The 26140-nt window shown below is 65.5% G+C and overlaps 1 protein-coding gene across 2 annotated transcripts; it reads right to left on the bottom strand.

Annotated features, from left to right (window-relative positions):
• Nucleotides 1-420: 420 nt before the first annotated feature.
• On the bottom strand, nt 421-26068 carry SPTBN2 (spectrin beta, non-erythrocytic 2). 2 transcript variants are annotated; one of them, XM_061344439.1, is made up of 36 exons: nt 25899-26068; nt 24735-24895; nt 21373-21524; nt 20353-20526; nt 19960-20051; nt 19802-19882; nt 19611-19726; nt 19413-19525; nt 17851-18038; nt 17652-17769; nt 17416-17574; nt 16909-17211; nt 16665-16818; nt 15481-16351; nt 15267-15404; nt 13551-14307; nt 11250-11452; nt 11082-11172; nt 10352-10498; nt 10011-10274; nt 8633-8857; nt 8464-8553; nt 8137-8391; nt 7932-8062; nt 7461-7665; nt 6990-7364; nt 5659-5903; nt 5428-5566; nt 4209-4293; nt 3929-4125; nt 3169-3320; nt 2741-2816; nt 2444-2655; nt 1949-2125; nt 1754-1796; nt 421-672 (listed from the first exon to the last, which is right to left on the bottom strand). In XM_061344439.1, exons 1-36 carry the CDS (start codon nt 26009-26011, stop codon nt 454-456), a joined length of 7221 nt encoding a protein of 2406 aa, XP_061200423.1. In that variant the 5' UTR covers nt 26012-26068; the 3' UTR covers nt 421-453. The 2 variants fall into 2 exon arrangements, with proteins under 2 accessions (XP_061200423.1, XP_061200425.1); XM_061344441.1 differs by lacking the exons at nt 24735-24895; nt 25899-26068 and adding an exon at nt 23036-23387.
• Nucleotides 26069-26140: the final 72 nt, after the last annotated feature.

Genomic DNA, 26140 nt, shown 5'->3' on the forward strand with positions numbered 1-26140 from the left:
CTATCTCAGTCCCGTTAATATATCCCCATTGCATCCCCATTCCAATTCTATCCCTGCCTCAATTCCATTCTCAACCCATCCCATCCACATTCCATTCCCATCCCACCCCAATCATAATCCCGTCATCATCCCATTCTATCCCCAGCCTAATTCTGTCCCCATTCTACCCGTATCCCAAGCCCATTCTCAACTCTTCACACCCCCATTCCCATCCTGTTCCCATCCCATCCCCACTCCCATCCCATTCCAGCACGCTCAGCACCTGCCCGGGCTCTGCACTCACTTTATTGGGGTTGGGCTGTGCGGGGACATCACCGGGACGCGGGGGCACGCGGGGACGCGGGCTGGGGGGGGCCGCTCACACCCCCCCCCGCGCTGCCCGGCCCCGTTCCCGCCCCCCCATCGGCCCCGCGGGGCCCCCCGGGGCCCCCCCCCCCCCCCCCCCCCCCGGCTCTATTTGTTCTTCTTGAAGAAGCTGAAGCGCTTCTCGCGCTCCCGGTCCTTGTCGCGCGCGCGGGGGGCGCCCTCGGCGGGGGGGGGCACCGGGGGCATGCTCATGGCGCGGGTCACCCCCTTCCCGCCCGCCGGGACCCCCCCCGGCGCCTCCAGCCGGGACCCCGGCGCCAGCGCGGCCGCGGCCTGGATCACCCGCAGCCACGTGCTCATCTCCGCCTGCAACGTGGGTGTGCAACGGTGTGAATGGGAGTGCAATGGTGTGAATGGGAGTGCAATGTGTCAATGGGTGTGCAACGGTGTCAATGGGTGTGCAATGTGTCAATGGGTGTGCAATGGTGTGAATGGGTGTGCAATGGTGTGAATGGGAGTGCAATGTGTCAATGGGTGTGCAATGGTGTGAATGGGTGTGCAACGGTGTGAATGGGAGTGCAATGTGTCAATGGGTGTGCAACGGCGTGAATGGAAGTGCAATGGTGTGAATGGGAGTGCAACGGTGTCAATGGGAGAGCAACTGTGTCATGGGTGTGCAGTGGTCTGAATGGGTGTGCAACGGCGTGAATGGGTGTGCAATGTGTCAATGGGTGTGCAACGGCGTGAATGGAAGTGCAATGGTGTGAATGGGAGTGCAACGGTGTCAATGGGAGAGCAACTGTGTCATGGGTGTGCAGTGGTCTGAATGGGTGTGCAACGGCGTGAATGGGTGTGCAATGTGTCAATGGGTGTGCAACGGCGTGAATGGAAGTGCAATGGTGTGAATGGGAGTGCAACGGTGTCAATGGGAGAGCAACTGTGTCATGGGTGTGCAGTGGTCTGAATGGGTGTGCAACAGTGTCAGCGTGTGCACAATGGTGTCAATGGGTGTGCAACGGTGTCAGTGGGTAAGCAATGTTGTGAATGGGTGTGCAACGGTGTCAGCGTGTGCACAATGCTGTCAATGGGTTTGCAACGGTGTGAATGGGTGTGCAATGATGTGAATGGGTGTGCAACGGTGTCAGCATGTGCACAATGGTGTGAATGGGTGTGCAACGTGTGAACGGGTGTGTAATGGTCTGAATGGGTGTGCAATGCACGAATGGGTGTGTAACGTGAATGGGTGTGCACCGGTGTCAGTGTGTGTGCAGTGCTGTAAATGGGAGTGCAACGGCGTGAGCAGTGTCCACACCTCCCGCATGTGCACACGCTCCGCCATTCACACACGGCTGTGCACATGTGTTCACGCGTGTCATGTGTGTGTGTGTGTGTGTGTGTGTGTGTGTGCGTGTCCCCACCCCCTGCCATCCACCCTGCGCGCTCTCACCTCATCCTTGGCCTGGAACAGATACTCCTTGCCATCGCTCAGCCTGGGGGGGGGGGACAAGGCTCAGCCCCACGTATCCCACTTATCCCCCTTTATTCCCCCTTACCCCTCACATCCCCCCTTACCCTCTCCACGTCCCCTCATTCCCCCTCACATCCCCCTTATCCCCACACCCCCGTGCCCCCCATCCCGTACCCCAGTTTAAAGACGTGCTTCCTCTTCTTGTAGTGGGTGGCGGGGTGGCAGCGGGCCCCACGCAGGCTGGCGGGGGGCTCCCCATGGAACGGGGCCCCGGCCCCCCCCGCGCTCTTGGCATCCTTGTAGAAGCTGAGGCTGCCCCCCCGCAGCACACAGTACACGCTCTGCCAGGACCTGGGGGCACAGGGGTTGGGGGGGTGAATCTATGGGGGGGGACAGGGATTTGGGGGGGACGACAGAGCCATGGGGGGTGGAAACTTGGGGCGAGGCAGGGAAATCGGCCCCACAGGGTGACACAGAGCAGTGGGGGGGGACAGGCTGGACACACACACACGGTGCTGTTGGGGGGGGGAACATGGGTAGGGGGGGCATGGCTCTATAGGGACACACGGGGGGGTGTGGTCAAAAGGGGGCGTGGCTTAGGAAGGGTGTGATCAATTGGGTGTCACCAAGGGTGTGGTCTAAGGGGGCGTGGCCGGGGGGGGTCCTCACCGATTGGGCGCCCTCTTGCCCTGCGCCTCCATCTCGTGCTTGCGGCAGAGCCCCCCCTCCAGGCTCTCGGGGGCAGGGGGGCCGCGGGGGGGCAGCGTGGCCGCGTGCGAGGGGTCAGGGGCCGGGCCCCCCCCGGGCCGCCCCCGGGGTGACCCCCCCGAGCCGGGACCCCGCTCCTGTGCCCCATTGCTGAGCGCCGGCCCCGGCGGCACCTGCAGGGGCACAGGGGAGTGGTGGGGCCCCTCCTCCTATGGGGGGGGTCCCCCACTTGGCAAGGGGGGCCCTGGGGGGGGTTACCTGGGCTGCGGCGCTGTCGGGGCAGATCCCGTTAACAGCCGGTGCCTCCGGTGGGCGGCTCTGCTGGGCCGGGACGCTGGGGGGGGACACGGGGGTGGGCGCAAGGTCCGGGACCCCCGCTGCCACCCCCAGACCCTCACTGCGTCCCCGCCCCCCGTGTCCCTTCTTTCCCCAGGACCCCAATGTCCCCTCTGCCCGCTTAGTATCTCCTGTGCCCCCCCTATGCCCCATTGGTCCCCACAGCACCCCCATATCCTCCCCCTTATCCCTGGTCCCCGATATCCCCACTGGGACCCACGTCCCCTTGTCAGGACATCCCCATATCCCCCCATGGCCCCCATCTCCCCAACCCCCTCCCCGACCTGAATGCCCCCCCCATGACCCCTGCACCGCTCCGTGTCCCCCCCCCGCCGCGCCCCGCCCCTCACCGCTGCTCCCCGGCCCCCACGGCCCCGTTCTGGGTTTCGGGGGGCACCGCTGGGGGGGGCGCCCCGGGCTCAGGCTGCGCGGGGGGGGGCGTGGGCGGCCGCTTCTTCCGTGCCTCCTCCTCCTCCCGCCGCCGCCGCTCCTTCTCCTCCAGCTACGGGGGCACAAGGGGGGGTCGGTGCCTGCCCCGGGGCTCAGCCGGTACCGGGATGGGGTCAGAGCCTGCCCCGGGGCTCAGCCGGTACCGGGATGGGGTCGGTGCCTGCCCCGGGGCTCAGCCGGTACCGGGATGGGGTCGGAGCCTGCCCCGGGGCTCAACCGGTACCGGGATGGGGCCGGTGCCTGCCCCGGGGCTCAACCGGTACCGGGATGGGGTCGGTGCCTGCCCCGGGGTTCAGCCGGTACCGGGATGGGGTCGGTGCCTGCCCCGGGGCTCAGCCGGTACCGGGATGGGGTCGGTGCCTGCCCCGGGGCTCAGCCGGTACCGGGATGGGGTCGGTGCCTGCCCCGGGGCTCAACCGGTACCGGGATGGGGTCGGTGCCTGCCCCGGGGCTCAACCGGTACCGGGATGGGGTCGGTGCCTGCCCCGGGGTTCAACCAGTACCGGGATGGGGTCGGTGCTTGCCCCGGGGCTCAGCCGGTACCGGGATGGGGTCGGAGCCTGCCCCAGGGCTCAGCCGGTACCGGGATGGGGTCAGAGCCTGCCCCGGGGCTCAGCCGGTACCGGGATGGGGCCGGTGCCTGCCCCATCCTCCCCTCACCGTCGTGAGCCGCTCCAGCGCCGCGAACCGCTCCTCCCAGGCGGCCGCCGCTTTCTGGAAGCTCTGGTGCCGCTTGATGAGGTTTTCCACCTCGGCCACGCTGGAGCCGAGCTCCGCCGAGCGCAGCAGCGGCTCCTGGCTGCAGAGCCACGCCTCGGCCATGCTCGCGTCCCGCCCGAACATCAGCACCTCCAGCGCTGCGGGGACACGGGGGGGGGGTCACCGGTGACACTGCCACATCCCCCCCCCCGCTCCGTGTCCCCGCAGGGCCCCCCCGCACCGATCTGCAGCCAGTCCATCTTCTCCTTCCAGCGGGCCCCGATGTCCCGGCGGCGCTCCTGGAGCTGCGAGAGCTTCTCCGAGATCTGGGATGGAGCGGGGAGAGCGTGGGATGGGGAGGGGGATGCAGGGATGGGGACGGGGGAAGCGGAATGAGGATGGGGACACGTGGATACAGACAGATACAGGGATGGGGACAGGGAGATGAGGAGGGGGGATACCGATGGGGAGGATGCAGGGATGGAGACGGGGACAGGGGGGGGGAAGCAGGGGATGGGGACACGTGGATACAGACAGATACAGGGATGGGGACAGGGAGATGAGGAGGGGGGATACCGATGGGGAGGATGCAGGGATGGAGACGGGGACATGGGGATGGGGGAAGCAGAATGAGGATGGGGACACCTGGATACAGACAGATACAGGGATGGGGATGGGGAGATGAGGAGGGGAGATACCGATGGGGAGGATGCAGGGATGGAGACGGGGACATGGGGATGGGGGAAGCGGAATGAGGATGGGGACACGTGGATACAGACAGGTATGGGGATGGGGACAGGGAGATGAGGAGGGGAGATACCGATGGGGAGGATGCAGGGATGGAGATGGGGACATGGGGATGGGGGAAGCGGAATGAGGATGGGGACACGTGGATACAGACAGGTATGGGGATGGGGACAGGGAGATGAGGAGGGGAGATACCGATGGGGAGGATGCAGGGATGGAGATGGGGACATGGGGATGGGGGAAGCGGAATGAGGATGGGGACACGTGGATACAGACAGGTATGGGGATGGGGACAGGGAGATGAGGAGGGGAGATACCGATGGGGAGGATGCAGGGATGGAGATGGGGACATGGGGATGGGGGAAGCGGAATGAGGATGGGGACACGTGGATACAGACAGATATGGGGATGGGGATGGGGAGATGAGGAGGATACCGATGGGGAGGATGCAGGGATGGAGACAGGGACATGGGGATGGGGGAAGCGGAATGAGGATGGGGACACGTGCATACAGACAGATACAGGGATGGGGACAGGGAGATGAGGAGGGGGGATACCGATGGGGAGGATGCAGGGATGGAGACAGGGACATGAACTGTGCTGCAGGGACAGAGACACCGAGAAGCGGACAAGAACGCAGGGATGAGGATGGGGACACGAGGACAGTGACAGGGATGGGGATGCAGCGATGGGGATGAGCACAGGGACTGCACCTTGTCAGCAGCGTAGTGGCCCTTGTCGAGCAGCGCGGTGCCCATGGCCACGCAGGCGTCGAAGCTGTCGGCGCGCGCCTCCACCTCCGCCTTGATGCTCTGGTGGTTCTTGATCACCAGGTCAGCCGAGGACACGTCCCTGTGCCGGGGATGGGGACACCGTGAGCGCCCCCAGGGCACCGCCACCCCCCCACCCCGGCTCACCGCCCCCATCACCGGGTGCCCCCTCACCGCGGGCGCTCCTGGCCCTCGATCTGCAGGCGGACGCCGTCCATCCAGAGCAGCAGGTCCCGCACGGCCCGCAGGAACCGGAACTTGTCCACGGTGTCGAGGAGCAGCCGGCGCCGGCCCTGGCTGGAGCCGCGCAGCTCGGCCCAGGCCTGGCTCACGGCGCGCTCGTGCCGCCGGATGTCGGCCGCCTTCTCGCCCGCGTACGCCTTCTCCAGCCGCGCCGCGTCCTCCTGTACCTGCCGCACCTGGGGGCCGCGGGGAGGGTGGGTGCGCCGGGACGGTGCTACCGGCTGTACCGGGTGCTACCGGGTGTACCGGGTGCTACCGGATGTACCGGGTGCTACCAACTGTACCGGGTGCTACCGGCTGTACCGGGTGCTACCGGCTGTACCGGGTGCTACCGGCTGTACCGGGTGCTACCGGCTGTACCGGGTGCTACCGGCTGTACCGGGTGCTACCAACTGTACCGGCTGTACCGGGTGCTACCAACTGTACCAGGTGCTACCGGCTGTACCGGGTGCTACCGGCTGTACCGGGTGCTACCGGCTGTACCGGGTGCTACCAACTGTACCGGGTGCTACCAGCTGTACCGGGTGCTACCGGCTGTACCGGGTGGTACCGGCTGTACCGGGTGCTACCGGCTGTACCAGGTGCTACCGGATGTACTACACCAAGTGGAACCGACTGTGCCTTGTGGTATCACCCGCATCAGGTGCTACTGGCTGTACCAGGTGGTACCGGCTGTACCGGGTGCTACCGGCTGTACTACACCAAGTGGAACCGACTGTGCCTTGTGGTATCACCCGCATCAGGTGCTACTGGCTGTACTGGGTGCTACCGGCTGTACCGGGTGCTACCGGCTGTACTACACCAAGTGGAACCGACTGTGCCTTGTGGTATCACCTGCATCAGGTGCTACCGGCTGTACCATGTGGTATTGGCTGCACTGGCTGCTACCAGCTGTACCATGTGGTATCAGCTCTGCCCTGTGGTACCACCTGCACTGGGTGCTACCAGCTGTGCCCTGTGGCATCGGCTGTGCTTTGTGGTTCTGTCTGCACCGGCTGCTACCGGCTGTACCATGTGGTACCGACTGTACCATACGGTACAGGCTGTGCTATATGGTACCAGCTGCACAGGGTGCTACCGGCTGTACCATGTGGTATCGGCTGTGCTGCACCAAGTGGTACCGACTGTACCATATGGTACAGGCTGTGCTATATGGTACCAGCTGCACCGGCTGCACCACAAGAGGCGCTGCACCACGGAGCCCCAGGCTGTGCTGTTCCATGGCAGACCAGACTGCGCCATCCCCTCCTGCCGCGGCTCACCTGGGTGCTGAGGGCCTGGATGTCGTGCTCGTAGGCGCTGTGCATGCGCTGCATGGCCTCGGCCGTGTTCAGGTCCCGCCCCACCTCCTCCGGCAGCTGCTTCTGCTTGTGCTGAACCTGCGCCAGCGTCTCGCGGGCATCGTGGTAGAACCGGTGCAGCTCGTAGGAGGCCGCCAGCATCTGGGAGCGGGTGTCGATGAGCTCCAGGAGGTCGGCCCAGGCCTCGTTGAGCCCGTCCTTCCACTCGGCCACGGTGGCGTTCTCCGAGTGCCCGGCGGCGATCAGCGCGTCCGCCAGCCCGTTCACCGCGTCCACGCGCTCCTGCCCGATGCTGCTCGTGTCCCGCGAGAACTCCCGGAACTTGTCCCGCAGCATCTGCAGGGAGGGACGAGCCGCGTCGGGGCCACCGGGGAGGGGATGTGTGGGGGGGGGCAGCCCCGGAGCCCTCCCGCCCCGCGCCGCGCCCCGCACCGTGACGTGCTCGTAGTCCTGGCCCAGCTCGTGGGACGCGGCCACCACCTCGCGCTCCGAGATCCATTGCTCCAGGTCGTCCAGGTCGCGCTTGAGCTGGCAGAGGCGGTGGTGCTCCTGCAGCGCGGCGCGGCGCTCCTCGGCCAGGTCCTTCAGGCTGGCGTAGAGCTTGTCCACCTGGCCCTGGCGCAGCGTCAGCCGCTCGCTGCGGCACCGCAGCGTCAGCGCCGGGGCACCGGGCACCCAGTGCCAAGGACGAGGGGCACGGGGGGGAGGTGGAAGGGAAGGGTATGGTCCATGTGGGGTGATGGATGTGAGGATGGGAGGTGCGGGGGGCACATGGGGTGCTCAGGGGGTGATGGATGGAGGGATGGGGAGGAGAAGGGAGGGATGTGGTTCTCATGGGGTGACGCACACGGGTTGGGGGTGTCAGGGCACTGCTCCCCGTGGCACAATGGGGATGTCACCCACCTCTCAGGGTGCCCGCTGGCCACCATGTCCCGGCTCTGCGCCGAGAGCTGGTGCACGGTGTGGGCATAGTCCCGCAGCGCCTGCTCCAGCACCAGGTGCTTGCTGACCATGGCCTGGGCGCTCAGCTCATCCTGGTTGGGGTCACAGGATGTCAAAGAGGGGGTGCGGGGTTCATGGTGGGGGTCCCAGCGCCCCATGGCCGTACCTTGGCCTTCTCCTGGGCCATCATGTGCAGCTCCTGCTCCCCCATCCACGCCTCGGCCTCGGCGGCGTCGCAGTAGAACTGCTGCGCGGCCAGAGCCCGCTCCAGGCGCCGGTGCCGCAGCTCCGCCTGCAGCCGCAGCTCCTGCCAGGCCTCCCGCAGCTCCCGCACCCATTCGGCCGGGCCGGGCCGGGCCCCGCGCCGCTCCAGCAGCTCCTCCACGCGCCGCTCGTGGCCCTGCAGCTCCTTCTGCAGCGTCTGTGGGAGGCAGGGACGCGCTCAGCGCATGGAAGCGGGGACCCCTCCGGCTGCCGGAGCTCCTCCACCCACCTGGTTCTTCTTGATGAGGAGCTGCACCGAGGGCAGGTCCTTGCCGTGGTCGGTGGACACCGCCAGGGGCCTGCGCTCCTTCACCCACAGCTGGGGGGAGATGGGGGGTCAGGGGCACTGCGGGGGGTTCCCCCCATGGTCCCGTTCCTGTGGCCAGGACCCCACTCACGATCTCGTCCTCCAGGTCCCGGTGGTACTGGTGCTCCTCCTTGGAGGCCAGCAGCTTGCGGCAGCGCTCCCGCAGCGGCTCCCGCAGCCCCAGGAACTGCTGCTCCACGGCCTGGACCTGGCTCTGCACCTCGGCCGCGCTGGCGTCCTCCCGGCTCAGCGCCTGCGCCTGCGCCCGGATCGCCTCCACCTCCTTCTCCCGCACCGCCGTCTGCTTCTCCAGCATCTGCCCCGCACCAAAGCGATGGGAGACCCAGGGCCGGGGCTCCCCACTGTGCCGGGCACCCGGCCCTCTGCACCCTGTCCCCTTGCATCCCTGTCCTGCACATCCCATCCTTGTGCATGCCATCCCCATTCAGCCCATCCCTTGCACCCCTGTCCTGTGCACCCCAACCTCTGCACCCCATCCCCTGCACCCCATCCCCTGCATCCCTGTCCTGCACATCCCATCCTTGTGCACACCATCCCCATTCAGCCCATCCCTTGCACCCCTGTCCTGTGTACCCCATCCTTGTGCACCCCATCCCCTGCACCCCATCCCCATTCACCCCATCCCAGGCACCCCATCCCCATTCACCCCATCCCCTGCACCCCATCCCCATTCACCCCATCCCCTGCACCCCATCCCCATTCACCCCATCCCCATTCACCCCATCCCCTGCACCCCATCCCCATTCACCCCATCCCCATTCACCCCATCCCCATTCACCCCATCCCCTGCACCCCATCCCCATTCACCCCATCCCCTGCACCCCATCCCTATTCACCCCATCCTGGGCACCCCATCCCCATTCACCCCATCCATTGCACCCCATCCCCTGCACCCTGTACCCATTCAGCCTTTCCCCATTCACCCTATTCCCCATTCACCTCATCCCGGGCACCCCATCCCCATTCACCCCATCCCCTGCACCCCATCCCCATTCACCCCATACCATTGGGCACCCCATCCCCTCCACCCTGTCCCCATTCACCTCATCCATTGCACCCCATCCCCTGCACCCCATCCTCATTCACCCCATACTGGGCACCCCATCCCCTGCACCCCATCCCCATTCACCCCATCCCCTCCACCCTGTCCCCATTCACCCCATCCATTGCACCCCATCCCCTGCACCCCATCCTCATTCACCCCATACTGGGCACCCCATCCCCTGCACCCCATCCCCATTCACCCCATCCCCTGCACCCCATCCCCTGCACCCTGTCCCCATTCACCCCATTCCCATTCACCCCATCCCCTGCACCCCATCCCCATTCACCCCATCCCCATTCACCCCATCCCCTGCACCCCACCCCCATTCACCCCATCCCCATTCACCCCACCCCCATTCACCCCATCCCCATTCACCCCACCCCCTGCACCCCCCCCGCCGGACCTGTTGCTTCTTGAGCAGGATGCTGACGCTGGTGAGGTCCTTGCCGTAGTCATCGGAGCGCAGTTGGGCGCTGACCCCCGCCAGCCACCCCCTCAGCGCCGCGCACGACTGCGCGCACAGCTCCGCGCGGTTGGCGTCGAACAAGCGCCGCGCTTTGGTGCGCGTGGTGGACTCGAGCTCCTCCCAGAGCGCCCGCAGCGCCCACAGCTTCTCCGTCACCACCGGCCCCAGCTCCGGCTTCGCCGCTGCCAGCTGCTGCCCCTCCTGCCGGGAGCACCGGCGTCAGCGCAGCCCACGTGGGGTGCGGGGACCCCGTTGCCACGCTCCCACCACGCTCCCACCTTCTCCATCTTCTCCAGCCAGCCCTTGTTGGCGGCCAGCTCGGCCGCAAAGGCCTGGTGCTTCTGCCACTTGGTGTGCAGGTTGCGGGCCTCCTCATAGGACACGTCCTGAGCCGTCAGCATCTTCTCATTGATCCAGAGCGTGAGCTGCCGGGGGAGATGGGGACGAAGCTGTCTCCCTGCGCTGACTCCATCCCAAACCCGCTCCCATCCCATCCTCGTTCCCAGCTTCAGCCCATCCGCATCCACAGCTTGTCTTTGTTGCCATCCCCAACTCCAGCCCCGTCTTGTCCTGTCCTTTTTCACATCTTCATCCCATCGTTATTTCCATCTTCAGCCCCTCCTCATCCCCAGCTTGTCCTGTCCTTGTTCTCATCCCCAATTCACCTCCTCCTTGTTCCCATCTTCATCCCATCCCCATCCCTGTTCCCATTCCCATCTCCATCCTCATCCCTGTTCCCATTCCCATCTCCATCCCTGTTCCCATTCCCATCTCCATCCCCATCTTATCCACAACCCATCCTCATACTTATCCCTTCCCATCCCCATCCCACCCCATCTTTGTTCCCATCCCCATCTCCATTCTCCATTCCCCATTCTATTTGCAACCCATCCCCATCGTTATCCCTTCCCGTGCTCATCCCATCCCCATTCCATCCCATCCCCATCTCCATCCCCGTCCTACCCACAACCCATCCCCATCCCATCCCTTCCCATGGACCCACTCCACCTCTTGCCCATCCTGCAGGAACCGCTGCAGCTCCCAGTTGTCCCGCAGCCTCCCCAGCAGCTCCTGGGCCGTGTCCCGGTTCCTCTGGTGCCTGTGGCCAGGGCAGGGGGTGAGGCTTGAGCCAAGGACCCGGTGCCCGTGCTGTGCCGCGGGTGCTGCTTCCCTCACCTGCTCTCCACCGAATCCACCGTCTCCTGCACCTTGTCAGCGTGGAGGCTGCCCTCGGCCACCAGCTTGCGGCCGGTGGCCACCAGCCCCTGGACTCGCTCCCCGTTGGCTTCCATGGTGGCCATGAAATCCTCGTGCTTCTTGACGGAGGCCTCGGCTGCGGGCAGGGTGCTGGGCATCTCCGTGTGCGACAGCGCGTATTCCTGTGCGGGACAGGGTACCACGGTCACCACCGGCACCCCGGTGTCACCCCATGGCACGGCATTGCCGTGGTCACCATTGCACCCCGGTGTCACCCCATGGCAGGGCATTGCCATGGTCACCATTGCACCCCGGTGTCCCCCCATGGCAGGGCATTGCCGTGGTCACCATTGCACCCCGGTGTCACCCCATGGCACGGCATTGCCGTGGTCACCATCACCCCGGTGTCACCCCATGGCAGGGCATTGCCGTGGTCACCATTGCACCCCGGTGTCACCCCATGGCACGGCATTGCCGTGGTCACCATTGCACCCCGGTGTCACCCCATGGCAGGGCATTGCCGTGGTCACCATTGCACCCCGGTGTCCCCCCATGGCAGGGCATTGCCGTGGTCACCATTGCACCCCGGTGTCACCCCATGGCAGGGCATTGCCGTGGTCACCATTGCACCCCGGTGTCACCCCATGGCACGGCATTGCCATGGCCACCATTGCACCCCAGTGTCACCCCATGGCAGGGCATTGCCGTGGTCACCATTGCACCCCGGTGTCACCCCATGGCAGGGCATTGCCGTGGTCACCATTGCACCCCGGTGTCACCCCATGGAGGGCATTGCCGTGGTCACCATTGCACCCCGGTGTCACCCCATGGACGGCATTGCCATGGCCACCATTGCACCCCAGTGTCACCCCATGGCAGGGCATTGCCGTGGTCACCATTGCACCCCGGTGTCACCCCATGGCACGGCATTGCCGTGGTCACCATTGCACCCCGGTGTCACCCCATGGCAGGGCATTGCCGTGGTCACCATTGCACCCCGGTGTCACCCCATGGCACGGCATTGCCGTGGTCACCATTGCACCCCGGTGTCACCCCATGGCAGGGCATTGCCGTGGTCACCATTGCACCCCGGTGTCCCCCCACGGCAGGGCATTGCCGTGGTCACCATTGCACCCCGGTGTCACCCCATGGCAGGGCATTGCCGTGGTCACCATTGCACCCCGGTGTCACCCCATGGCACGGCAGTGCCGTGGTCACCATTGCACCCCGGTGTCACCCCATGCAGGGCATTGCCGTGGTCACCATTGCACCCCGGTGTCCCCCCATGGCAGGGCATTGCCATGGTCACCATTGCACCCCGGTGTCACCCCATGGCAGGGCATTGCCGTGGTCACCATTGCACCCCGGTGTCACCCCATGGCAGGGCATTGCCGTGGTCACCATTGCATCCCGGTGTCACCCCATGGCAGGGCATTGCCTGGTCACCATTGCACCCCGGTGTCCCCCCATAGCAGGGCATTGCCATGGTCACCATTGCACCCCGGTGTCACCCCATGGCAGGGCATTGCCATGGCCACCATTGCACCCTGGTGTCCCCCATGGCAGGGCATTGCCGTGGTCACCATTGCACCCCAGTGTCCCCCCATGGCAGGGCATTGCCGTGGTCACCATTGCACCCCGGTGTCACCCCATGGCAGGGCATTGCCATGGTCACCATTGCACCCCGGTGTCCCCCCATGGCAGGGCATTGCCATGGTCACCATTGCACCCCGGTGTCACCCCATGGCAGAGCATTGCCATGGTCACCATTGCACCCCAGTGTCCCCCCATGGCAGGGCATTGCCCTGGTCACCATTGCACCCCGGTGTCACCCCACGGCACGGCATTGCTGTGGTCACCATTGCACCCCGGTGTCACCCCATTGCAGGGCATTGCCATGGTCACCATTGCACCCCGGTGTCACCCCATGGCAGGGCATTGCCATGGTCACCATTGCACCCCGGTGTCACCCCATGGCAGGGCATTGCCATGGCCACCATTGCACCCCAGTGTCACCCCATGGCAGGGCATTGCCATGGTCACCATTGCACCCCGGTGTCACCCCATGGCAGGGCATTGCCATGGTCACCATTGCACCCCGGTGTCACCCCATTGCAGGGCATTGCCATGGTCACCATTGCACCCCGGTGTCCCCCCATGGCAGGGCATTGCCATGGCCACCATTGCACCCCAGTGTCCCCCCATGGCAGGGCATTGCCCTGGTCACCATTGCACCCCGGTGTCCCCCCATGTCAAGCCATCACCTCCCCATCCCCTCACCTGCGTGCTGAGGACGCCCTCGACCTGCTTGGAGTCCCTCAGGAAGAGCTGGAAGGCGAAGGCTTGCGAGAGGAGCTGGTGCCGGTTCTCCCACATCCTGCCCAGCTCTTCCCAGCCCGTGTCCAGTGCTTGCAGGCGCTGGTGCAGGAACACGTGCTGCGCGTCCGTCTGCCCCTGCGTCACCTGGCGGCCCACGGCGCGCGTGCTGCGGTAATCGTCGCCGTAGTGCGCGATCTCCTTGCGGATGCTCTCGTGCTGGCTCAGCAGCCGCTCGGCTTCGGCCAGGGTGGCCGGGACGTCCTCGGAGGCCACGGCCGTCTGCGTGCGGGACAGCCAGGCCTGGAAGGCGGCCAGATCCCGCAGGAAGCCCTGCAGTTTGCTGGCCTCTCCCAGCGACTCCTCGCGGCGCCGCAGGCTGCGGCACAGCTCCTCCCACACGCTCTCGATGGCCGAGAGCCGGTCCTGGATGCCGGGAGCCTGATCCGGGTGCTCGGACCCCAACTTCTCCGCCTCGGCGCGGAGATCCCGCACCTTGCCCTGGATGGCTTCCAGGTCGCGCTCCATGCCCGAGAGCTTGCGCTGCAGGGCCATGACTCCGGCCAGGTCGTTGCCCAGCCCTTGGGTGGACTCGATCACCTTCGTCTTCTCCCGCATCCAGGACGTGGTCTCGTTGCACTCCAGGTGGTAGTTCTGGATGTTCAGCGCCGATGTCAACGCCTCCTTCTTCTGGTCGGCCAGGGCACGGAACCGCTCCCACCTGCGTGTGAGGGGCAATGGGATTGATGGCTCCGTGCCTGGAGCATCCCACCCTGCTCTCTGCTGCCTGGCCAAGGAGCATCCTCCTGCCCGCTGGAGATCCCGTCCCTGCCTGCAGCATCCATGCTTGGAGCATCCTTCCCTACGGTATAACCTTCCCTGGAGCTACCCTGCCTGGAGAATCCATCCCTGCCCAGAGCATCAATCCCTATGGAATCACCCTGCCTGAAGCTGCTCTGCCTGGAGAACCCATTCTTGCCTGGAGCATCAATCCCTATGGAATCACACTGCCTGGAGAGCCCATCCTTGCCCAGAGCATCAATCCCTATGGAATCACACTGCCTGGAGCATCCCTGCCTGGAGAGCCCATCCTTGCCCAGAGCATCAATCCCTATGGAATCACCCTGCCTGGAGCATCCCTGCCTGGAGAGCTCATCCTTGCCCGGAGCATCAATCCCTATGGAATCACACTGCCTGGAGCATCCCTGCCTGGACATCAATCCCTTGGAATCACACTCTGAAGCCCATCCTTGCCCAGAGCATCAATCCCTATGGAATCACACTGCCTGGAGCATCCCTGCCTGGAGAGCTCATCCTTGCCCGGAGCATCAATCCCTATGGAATCACACTGCCTGGAGCATCCCTGCCTGGAGAGCCCATCCTTGCCTGGAGCATCAATCCCTATGGAATCACACTACCTGGAGCATCCCTGCCTGGAGAGCCCATCCTTGCCCGGAGCATCAATCCCTATGGAATCACCCTGCCTGGAGCATCCCTGCCTGGAGAGCCCATCCTTGCCTGGAGCATCAATCCCTATGGAATCACACTGCCTGGAGCATCCCTGCCTGGAGCATCTCTCCCTATGGCATCACCCTGCCTGGTGCTGCTCTCCCTGGAGCATTGTCCTTGCCTGCAGCCCCCATCCCTGCCTGGAGCCCCCCAGCTGCCTGCATTGCCCACCTCACATTGAGCTGCTCGCGGGTGGCCCGGATGCTCTCCTGGTTGCGCTGGTCGGTGGCCAGCAGCTGGTCCGCGATGCGGTTGACGGCAGCCACGCGCGACGCCAGATTGTTCATCTCCGGCTCCAGCGTCTCGAAGCTGTGGGCAGGGGCAGGGACAGGGGCTCAGCACCCTCCGGGCTGTGCCGGGCAGCGCCGGGGGCTCTGGTGCTCACCGCTGCTGCACCACCTCCAGGTCCTCCAGCTTGTCGGGGACGTGCATGGCGTGGAGCCACTGCTCCTTCTCCCCCACCCACAGCCCGCAGGCGTCGGCCTCGCTGCGCATGGTGTAGAGGCTGAGGGCGTCCTGCAGCTCCTGGCGCCGGCGCTCGGCTCTCGCCGCCAGCTCCTGGTAGCGCCGCTCCAGCGCCGGCAGCCTCCCGGCGACACCGGGCTCGGCAGCGAAGGCGGGCGGCAGCGCCCGCGCCTGCTCGTGCAGCGCGTCCATGGCGGGGCGGTGGCTCCGCACCTCGTCCTGCACCTCGCGGTGCTGCCGCGCCAGGCTGCGCGTCGAGTACTCGTCGTGGCCCAGCTCCGGGCTGGAGGCCAAGCGCAGGGCATCCTCCAGCCACGCCTCCGCATCCGCCGCCTCCGCCTGGAACTGGAAGAAGCCGGCGGCTTCCCGCAGGCGCCGCTCGCGCTCGGCAGCGAGCTCGGCCAAGGCGCTCCAGCGCCCCTCCACCTCCCGCACCCGCTCGGCCACCTCGGCAGCACCCAACCGGCCCTCGGCCGCCAGCGCCCGGCCCCGGGCCAGCGCCTGCTCCAGCGGCCCCGCGCGCGCGCTGAGCTCCCCGCGGAAGGCGTCGTGCTGGCTCAGCAGGCGCAGGGAGCTCGTCAGGTCCCGGCCCACGTCCTCGGAGCTCAGGAGCCGCTCCTGCTCCCGCATCCACGCTTCCTCCTCGCCCGTGTCCCAGAAGAACTTCCAGAGGCGCCGCGATTCCTCCAGCCGAGCCCGGCGCTGCTTCGCCAGCTCCGCCAGCTCCCGGTAACGCAGCTCCAGCGTGGCCACGTGCTCCCGCACCACCGCCGGGTCGCAGGGCCGGTAGCCTGTGGGGACCCCCAGCAGGTCCCTGGAGGGGCACCGGGCACCCCAGGGGTTGGGGGTCCAGAGGGGCAGCAGCTACCCCAGGGAGCTGGGGTCTGGCATAACCCTGGGCTTGGGGGGTCTATGAGGCACCGGGCACCCTGGGGCACATTGAGGGGTTCGGGGTCCATGGGGCAGTGACTGCCCTGAGGAGCTGGGGACATCCTGGGGTTCAGGGCTGTGGGGTTCCCCCCATCCAGGGGGGTCTGGGTGCTAAGGCCTGGGTCTGCCACGGGGGGTGTCGCAGGGTGTGGGGGTGCCCTCGTCCACACTCACCCTCCCTGTGCATGGCGAAGCGCTGCGCCGCGGCGCTCACAGCCCGCACCCGCTCCGCCTGCGCCGCGATGTCGGCCTCCACCAGCGCGTGGATCTGCAGGAGGTCGTCCACCCCATGCAGGTGCTTCCCCAAGTCCTGCGACTGCAGCCGGCCCTGCGGTACCAGGGAGTGGGGGGAACACAGCGGCGTCAGAGCCCGCCCACCGCGTCCCTGCCGCCCCGTGCCCACCGGCACCACCGGTACCTTCATCTCCTCCATCCAGCCCATGAGATGCGCCAGGTCCTGCAGCATCTTCTGCAGCTCCAAGTGCAGCAGCAGCCGCTCGCGGCGGGCGGCCAGCAGCTGCCGGAGGAAATCCCAGAGCCGCACCACGTTGTCGCGACGCGTCAGGACACGGCGGATGTCGTGATAGCGCTCGGCCTCCAGCTCGGCGGCCACCGCGCTCACCGCCTGCACCCGCTCGCTGTAGGCCACGATGTCGGTCTCGATGGCCTCGTGTTTGCGCACCGCAGCCTCCACCGCTGACATGTCTGCCCCAAAGTTGTCCTGGGGGGCACAAGATGTGAGGATGGGGGTCACCGTCCCCCAGGGACCATCCAGGTTGATGGTGGTGGGAAGCGGGAACCCCAAACCCCTTGTATCCCTGTGGTCACTCGGGCTGGCAATGGGGAGCAGGACCCCCCAAGCCCCTCGGCTCCCTGGGATTGCTGGGAGGGGAGCAATGGGGAGCAATGGGGTCCCCTGCGGTACCTGGGAGACGAGGCGCTGGTTCTCGCTCAGCCACGTCTCCCTCATGGCCGCCTTGCGGTCAAACCGCGCCGCCAACTGCTCCAGCTTCTCCTGCCGGATGAGCTCGGTGCGCAGCGCCAGCTCCCGCTCGTGCTCCGCCTTCTCCAGCCGCTCCCAGGCCTGTGCCCGCATTCCCAGTCAAGCCCCAGCCCCCCCCGGTGCCCACCAGCACCCCCCCGGCACCCGCGTCACCCCACCTTGTTGATGTCGGAGATGAGCCTCCCCTCCCGCGGCACGTAGACCTTCTGGTTGTTGGCCCGCATGCGGCTCTGGACGGTGAAGAGCAGCACCTCCAGGTTGCCCTTCTCCATGAACCTGGAGGAGACACGGCGCTGAGCCCCCACAATGGGGATCCCCAGCCCAGGTGGGGTGCAGGGATTGGGGGGGGGGTCTCACTTGGGGGGTTTCTCCACGGTGCGGTAGGTGTTGAAGGCCTGGAGCTGGTTCTGGACGCCGGGCAGCGCGTTGGCCAGCTGCCGGTCATTGAGGATGAGGATGGTCTGCTCGATCCAGCCCAGCAGCTCCCCCGCCAGCTCCTCGTACTTGCCCACCAGCTCCTCCGCCTCCCGCGCCGCATCCAGCACCTGCGGCACCGCTGCTGTCAGTCCGGCTGCTGCCTGGGCCCAGCGCCATCTGCCCGGGGCCGCCACGGCAGTGCCCGTCCGTCCCCTCCCTCCTTCCCTTCCTCCCTCCAGCCAGACGCCCATCTGCCCATTGCCATCTGTCCGGCCACCTCCTGCCCTCCCCTCCACCCGTCTGCCCATCTCCTCTCTCCATCTGTCTGTCGATCCATCCTCGTTCTCCCCTCTGTCTCTTTCCATCTCCCGTTTTGCTCCATCTGTTTGTCTGTCCCTTTGGGCCCTCATTCATCATCTTTCTCCTCCGTCTCCCCCTGTTCTTGTCTCTGCCCATCTTTCCTTCCCTCCATCTGCCCCTCCATCCATCCATCATCCATCCATCCATCCGTCATCCATCCATCATCCATCCATCATCCATCCATCCATCATCCATCCATCCATCCATCATCCATCCATCATCCATCCATCCATCATCCATCCATCCATCCATCATCCATCCATCCATCATCCATCCATCCATCCATCCATCATCCATCCATCATCCATCCATCCATCCATCATCCATCCATCCATCATCCATCCATCCATCCATCCATCATCCATCCATCCATCATCCATCCATCATACATCCATCATCCATCCATCCATCATCCATCCATCCATCCATCATCCATCCATCATCCATCCATCATCCATCATCCATCCATCCATCCATCCATCATCCATCCATCATCCATCCATCCACCCATCCATCATCCATCCATCATCCATCCATCCACCCATCCATCCATCCACCCATCCATCCATCCATCCATCATCCATCCATCCACCCATCCATCATCCATCATCCATCATCCATCATCCATCATCCATCATCCATCCATCATCCATCCATCCATCATCCATCATCCATCATCCATCCATCATCCATCCATCCATCATCATCCATCATCCATCCATCCATCATCCATCCATCCATCCATCATCATCCATCATCCATCATCCATCATCCATCCATCATCCATCATCCATCCATCATCCATCCATCCATCCATCATCCATCATCCATCCATCATCCATCCATCATCCATCATCCATCCATCATCCATCATCCATCATCCATCATCCATCATCCATCCATCCATCCATCCATCATCCATCATCCATCCATCCATCATCCATCCATCCATCATCCATCATCCATCCATCATCCATCCATCCATCCATCATCCATCCATCCATCCATCATCCATCCATCCATCCATCCATCCATCATCCATCATCCATCCATCCATCATCCATCCATCCATCATCCATCATCCATCCATCCATCCATCCATCCATCATCCATCCATCCATCCATCCCCTCTGCCCCATCACCTTCCCAATGCGCTTCCCCTCCACTGCCAGCGCCTTCATCTTGGAGAAGTAGTGGTAGAAGGTGGCCACGTAGGTGATGATGGATTTCTCATCTGGCTGGTCCACGTTGACGTCTGTGGGGCGCAGAGCAAGGGGGTGACCATGGCTGTTCCCTGCAGCCCCCCCAGCTCCCCCCTGCCCCCCCCGGCCACTCCTCACCCTCGGGGTCCAGCAGCTTTGTGAGCCCAAGCTCACGCTCCGCCAGGTTGAAGGCGCTTTGCAGGTTGTAATGGGCATTGCAGCGCCGCAACGTGTCCATGTCCACCAGGTCTGGCCTGGGCAGAGGGGGAGCCTCAGCCCCACACCGCTGCCCCACAGCCGCTGCCCCACCTGTGCCCCCCATGTCCTACCTGTGCTTGTGGATGATGGCGTTGAAGGCCAGCCCGTCCCTCCAGCTCGTGGTGAAGTTGTGCACGTTCACATTGGGGTACCTGCCAGGCACCGGGCTGAGGGCTCAGCCTGGGACCCCTGAGACCCCCCCCAGACCCTCAGGCCCCCCCATTCTCACCCCGCTGTCTTCATCTGGCACCAGAGCAGCAGCGCGTCCTTGGCCGACTTCTTCTCTTTGTTGTCCTCTGTCTCCACGCTGATGTCCTGGATCTGGGGGGGGGAACAGCGCATGGTGAGGGGGGCCCTGAGACCGCCCCATGGCTGGGGATGGGGATGGAGGATGGGGGTCCTGCCTGGGGCAGGGGGGCTCTGAGGTCGGGGCACAGACCCAGAGCGGGTGCAGGGACCCCCATGAGGTGGGTGCAAGACCCAGCCCCACCTGCAGAGAGACCCCCACCACAGAAGTACGGACCCCACTCTGAGCCCAGGCACCCCAAGGTGGGTGCAGAGAGCCCATAGGAGGTGTAGGGACCCCCACGATGGGGCACAGGACCCCCGTGTGGGGCGGCACCTGGAAGCGCAGGATGATGGTCCAGACGAGCCCCAGGGTGAGGCGATGGTTCCCATCCACGATGTCGTGGGAGCCCACGTTCTCCAGGTGCACGCGCTGCTCCTTGAGGAACTGCAGCGCCTTGTCCACGTTCTCCAGGCAGTGGATCCGCATCCGGCCCTTGGTGGGCTTGGGCTGCAGGGGGCAGGGGCAGCACCCCGGGAGGGTCCATGGGGTGCAGAGGGTACCCCTGTCTGGGTGCCCCGGGGAGCATCACCCCAGCCCTGGGCTCCCGTTAGACCTGCACCCAGCACCATCAGTGCAGCGGGTGCCTGGGGGGCTACAGGGTTGGGGGGTGTCCATGCCAGGGGGCTCGGGGCTGTTCAGGAGGGGCTTGGAAGGAGTCAGGGTCTTGGGGGAGTTCGGGGGGGGGATCGTGAGGTTTCGGGGGGCCTCGGGGGAGCGTGGGTAGGAGCTCGGAGAGGCCCAGGGGATGCTTGGGGGTGCTCAGGGAGGGTTAGGGAGGACCGGGGGGGGGGGGATCGGGAGGACTGGAGTGGGGCCGGGAAGGGGTTCAGGGGTGGCCGGGGGGGCAGGGTTCAGGGGCACTCAGGAGGGTTCAGGAGGTTTCATGGGGGGCTCGAGGGCAGTTTGGGGGCACTCGGGAGGTCTTGGGAGGATGTGTGGGGGACTCGGGAGCACTCCGGAGGGTTTGGGGGCACTCAGGAGGTCTTGGGTGAGGTTCGGGGGCGCTCGGGAGGGCTTGGAAGGGTTTGGGGGCACTCGGGAAGTCTTGGGTGAGGTTCCGGGGCGCTCGGGGGGGTTCGGGGCACTCGGGAGGTCTTGGAAGGGTTCGGGGGCACTCGGGAGGTTTTGGGTGGGGTTCAGGGGCACTCGGGGGGGGGGGGGTTCGGGAGTGCTCGGGAAGTCTTGGGCGGGGTTCGGGAGCGCTCGGGGGGGTTCGGGAGCGCTCGGGGGCGGGTTCGGGAGCGCTCGGGAGGTCTCGGGCAGGGTTCGGCTCCGCCCGGGCGCGGCGCTCACCAGCTGCTCCCCCGAGAGCACCTCGAGCAGGCGCAGCAGCATCCGCCCGTCGCGGAGGTCGCTGTAGAGGTCCCCGAGGCGGCAGGTGCCGCGCGCCAGGTGCGAGTTCACCCACTTGGTGAAGGTCTTCTTCTGCACCGCCTCGCGCTCGTCTGGGGGGGGGGGGGGGGGGGGGGGGTCAGAGCACCCCAAAATACCCCCCCCTCCCCCCCAAACCCCACATCTCAGCCCCCGGTCACCCCCACAGAGACCCCTAACCCAGCACAGGAGCGCAGCCCCGGGTAACGCACCCCACACCTGGGGCACAGGGGGTGCCTCCCCCATCCCCTGCTCTGCACCCCACAACTCAAAGGCTGGACTCACTCCTTATGGGGGGGATGGGGGGCGCAGGGGGTGTCAGCTCCGCGCCAGCCGTGCCTGGCACCGGATTAGTGGTAAGAGGATTTGGGGCTGGACCATGGGGGGCCATGGAGCGGATGGGGGGGGCCCAAGGGGCCATGGAGGAGATAGAAGTGTTGGGGGGCTGTATGGAGGGGTGGGAGCTTGGGAAGCACACACATGCGTGCAACACGGGAAACACATGTGTGCAGGTTCGGGTGCATGGCACACGTGTGTGCTTCATGTGCAAGGGCTGGCACAAGCGTGTGCAATGACCCAGCTCGGGGGGGGGGGGATGGGACACGGCACCACCAACAACCGCCCCCCCATCCCTGTTTGTTCAGCTGAGACCGGAGCAGAGTCCAGGCCCTGGGAATGGCCGGGGGGGGGGGGCAGGGAACGAGACCGGACACGTGCCCCCCCCCCGGACACACGGGACCCCCCCTGGAAACCTGGGGTCCCGCCGGCCACATGGCCCCCCCCCATCACCAGTATCCCCAATGTTCCCAGGGGGCCCCCACCCCAGCTGAGGGGTTCCAGATGGGGGGGGGGGGTTCGTTTCCCACCCACACCTCAAGGTAAGGAGGGGACCCAGGTTTCGGGGTGCCCCCCCCGGGCCCGGGGGTGTCGGGCGTCACCCTCTGGGTGCGCCAGTTTCGGGGTGCGGGTGATGGAGGGGTGGTTTCAGGGCGGCTCGTGGGAACCTGTAGGGATCTATAGGGGCTGGGGGGGGCACCCAGGGGGTGCCATGGGTTGGGGGGGGGCACTTATAGGGCCGCAAAAGACAAGCGGATGGTGCTGAGAAACACCTATAGGGTCCTGGAACACACCTACAGGGGTCGGGGGGAGGAGTCTATAGGGCCCGGGGAGGGTTCTGTAAGTCCCAGGGGTGTCTATAGGGTCCGGAGCAGGTCCCCGGAGTACCCTGAAGGAGCCTGAGGGGCTGGGAGCAGCCCTATAGGGAGTGGGGCGGGGGGGAGCAGGCAGGATCTATAGGGCCAGGGGAGACTCCAGGGAGTCTGTAGGGTCTGGGGAGCACAACCGGGGAGGGTCTATGGGGCCGGGGAGGAGCTCGGTGTCACCTCCAGGCTCTGGGGAGCCCCATGGGAGCTCTAGAGGGGCCCGGGGTCACCAATAGGGACCAGCGGGCCTGGGGGGGGAGCAGGAACTGGGAGGGGGGGGGAGCACGGTGGGGGGAGCACAGAAGGAATCCGGGGGGCCCTGCAGGGCCCGGGGGGTCCCCATCGCTATGGGGGGGGGGGTCCCATTTTTGGGGGGGTCTCACCTTGGAGCTGCTTGAAGCGTCCCTCGAGGACGCCGGGGAGCTCGAGGCTGGCGGCGCTGGGGGGCCCGGGGGGGCGCTGGGCCATGGCTGGGGGACTGGGGGGTTGCTATGGGGCCGGGAGAGGGGGCGGTGCTGTGGGGCCGGCGGGTGCTGTGGGGCTCAGGACGGAGCTGTGGGGCCGGCCCGTGGCGGCGGGGGCCGGACGGGGCGAGGGCGGCGCTGGGAGCGCGGATCCAAACAGGTCTGACTGCTCGGCGTGTGCGGGTGCACGCGTGTGCAGGCGGGTGCACGTGTGCGGGTGCGCAGGGACATGGATGTGCACTGTGGGGGGGGGTGCCGTGTGCGTGTGCATGTGTGTCCCATGTACAGGTGCACACACGTGTTACATATACAGGTGCACATTCGTGTTACATGTACAGGTGTACACGTGTTGCATGTACAGATGTACGTGTGTGCCCCCTGTACAGATGTACCTGTGTGCCCCATGTACAGGTGTGCACGTGTGTTGCATGTACAGCTGTACGCATGTGCCTCATGTAGGGGTGTACACGTGTGTTGCATGTACAGCTGTACACATGTGCCCCATGTACAGGTGTACACGTGTGTTGCATGTACAGCTGTACACATGTGCCCCATGTACAGGTGTACACGTGTTGCATGTGCAGATGTACGCGTGTGCCCTCTGTACAGATGTACCTGTGTGCCCCATGTACAGGTGTACACATGTGTTGCATGTACAGCTGCACGCATGTGCCCCATGTACAGGTGTACACGTGGGTTGCATGTACAGCTGTACGCATGTGCCCCATGTACAGGTGTACACGTGTGTTGCATGTACAGATGTATGCGTGTGCCCTAAGTACAGGTGTACATGTGTGTCCCATGTACAGGCATACACATGTGTTGCATGTATGCACCTGTGCCCTTGGGCACGGCTGTGCATGCACTGTGTGTGCATGTGCTGGGGGGGGCAGAAAGGAGACCCCCCCTTTCAGGGGGGCCCAGGTGTGCCTCTGTCTCCCCAACCCCACCAGCACTGCTGCCCCCCCCCAGCCTCCATCTTTTACCCCCCTCAAGTTTTGGGTGCCCCCCATTTTTGAGTGCCCCCCCATTTTAGGGGGCACCCCCATGCTTTGCAATACTCCCCATATTCGGGGTGTCCCCCCGCTGGTTTAGGGGTGCCCCCTATGTGTTTGGGGGTCCCTTTCCCCCATTTGGGGATGTCCCCCTATATTTTTGGGGTCTCCCTCCCATCTTGGAACAGACCCATTTTTTGGGTGCCCCCCGATATTTTGAGGCACTTTCCCTTTTTGGGGTGCTCCCAATTTTGGGGATGTCCCCCTATATTTTGATGTGCTCCTCCCCATCTTTGAGGCTTACCCCATATGTTGGGGTGCCCCCATTTTTGGAATGCCCCCCCCATGTCTTGGGGTTTTCCCTATCTTTGGGGTGCACTCCCATGTCCTGAGGTTGCTCCATATCTCTGGGTACCCCCCCATATCTTTGAGGTTCACCCCTATATTTTGAGGTGTCCCCCCCTGTATTTTGAAGCCTTCCTCCCTCTCCTGCTCATCCATCACATTTCTGCTGCCCCCACACTCATTTTTAGGGTGCTCCCCCTCATTGTTGAGCCCCCCCGTTTGGTTTTGGGGACCCCCCGATGTTTTGGGGTGCTGCCCCCTCCCCCCTCCCCCCGTACCGGCCAGGGCCTTGATGCGGGAGCGCTCGAAGCGCCGGGCAGAGCTGCCTTCATGGTCGCCCTCCTCCTCCTCCTCCTCGTTGTCCCAGCGGTTGTTGACGTCTCCGTACTGCCGCTGCAGCTCCAGGCTGTCATAGGCCGGGGGGGACAACATGGCGGCCCTATGGGGGGGCCCTGTCACCGGGGGGGGTCTGTGTCGTCCCCCCCATCATTGCGGGGCGACCCCCCTGTGGCTGGGGGGGGGATGCCCATGGGATAAGGGACACATGGAGGGTGGAAGTGACTCCCCCCATGGCCCCAAGGAGCTGGACCCCCCCATGTTAAACAGGGACAGCCCTAAGCCAGGAGGGCCCCCCCCAATCTGTCAAGGACCCCCCCAAGCCGGGGGGGAACCTCCCAAGGGCTGAGGAGGGCGCACAGGGCACCAAGAGAGGGACCCCCCACACACAAACCAAGAGGGACCCCTCAATCTTTGAGGGCCATCCCGAACCTGAGATGGGGGCACAGGGTCCCCCCGTAGGTCCCCCCCAAACCATAAAGGACATCCCCTTAACCCGGGGGGGGCGCCCAAATCAAAAGGACCCCCCCCAACCTGTGAGGGACTCCAGCAATGTATGAGCCCCCCCGGAAGAGCCCTCGTACCTGTGAGCCCCCCCCATCCTCCCAAGAGACCCCGGAGCACTCAATGACCCCCCCCTTCTCTTCCAGAGCCCCCCAAACTCCCCAAGGACCCCCCCCCCTCTCCGTTCACCCCCCGGGGCTCCCCTCCCGTCCCTGTGCGGGTCCCATCCCCGGTCCTTGCCCCCCCTCCCCGCACCCCCCCCTCCGCCGGCGGCTGCTTAATGCTCTTAGTGCGGGATCAGCGGCCGGACCCCCCGCACTGGGGGGGGAGGGCTCGGACCCGCGTGTGCTCCCCCCCGCCCCAGGACAAGGCCCCGCAGCACCGGCGGCACCCGGGACAAAGCGGGGGGGGGGGACGGACACAGACGGGCCCTGCCCGGTGCTGCGGGGACCGGAGCGGCTGCCGCAGTGGCGGGGGGGGGGATGCGGGGACGGGGGATGCGGTGCGGGATGGTGTCTGGGGGGCGCTCCTCCCGGTGAGATCCCCCCCACACCCCCCGGTTCCCGGTGCTGTCCCCGTTCCCGTTCCCGTCCCGGTCCTACCTGCGCTGCGGTGCCGGAGCGGGCTGAGGCCGCGGCAGCTCATCACACCCGCGGCGGGAGGGGCGGGATCGGGGGCGGGGCCACAGCGGCACCGGGGAGGGGGGCGGGACCATTGCGGGGCGGGGGGGTCAACCGGTACCGGGAGGGACACAAACACACACACACACACACACCGGGACTGCGAAGGGGGGGGGCTGCCCCATATCCCCCCGTACATCGCCCCCCCGGGGTGGACCCAGATG

Source organism: Neopsephotus bourkii, unplaced genomic scaffold (genome assembly GCF_033783945.1).
Source record: "Neopsephotus bourkii isolate Nb327-2 ecotype Australia unplaced genomic scaffold, CSIRO-AGI_Nbou_v1 NB_217, whole genome shotgun sequence".
NCBI lineage: Eukaryota > Metazoa > Chordata > Aves > Psittaciformes > Psittacidae > Neopsephotus > Neopsephotus bourkii.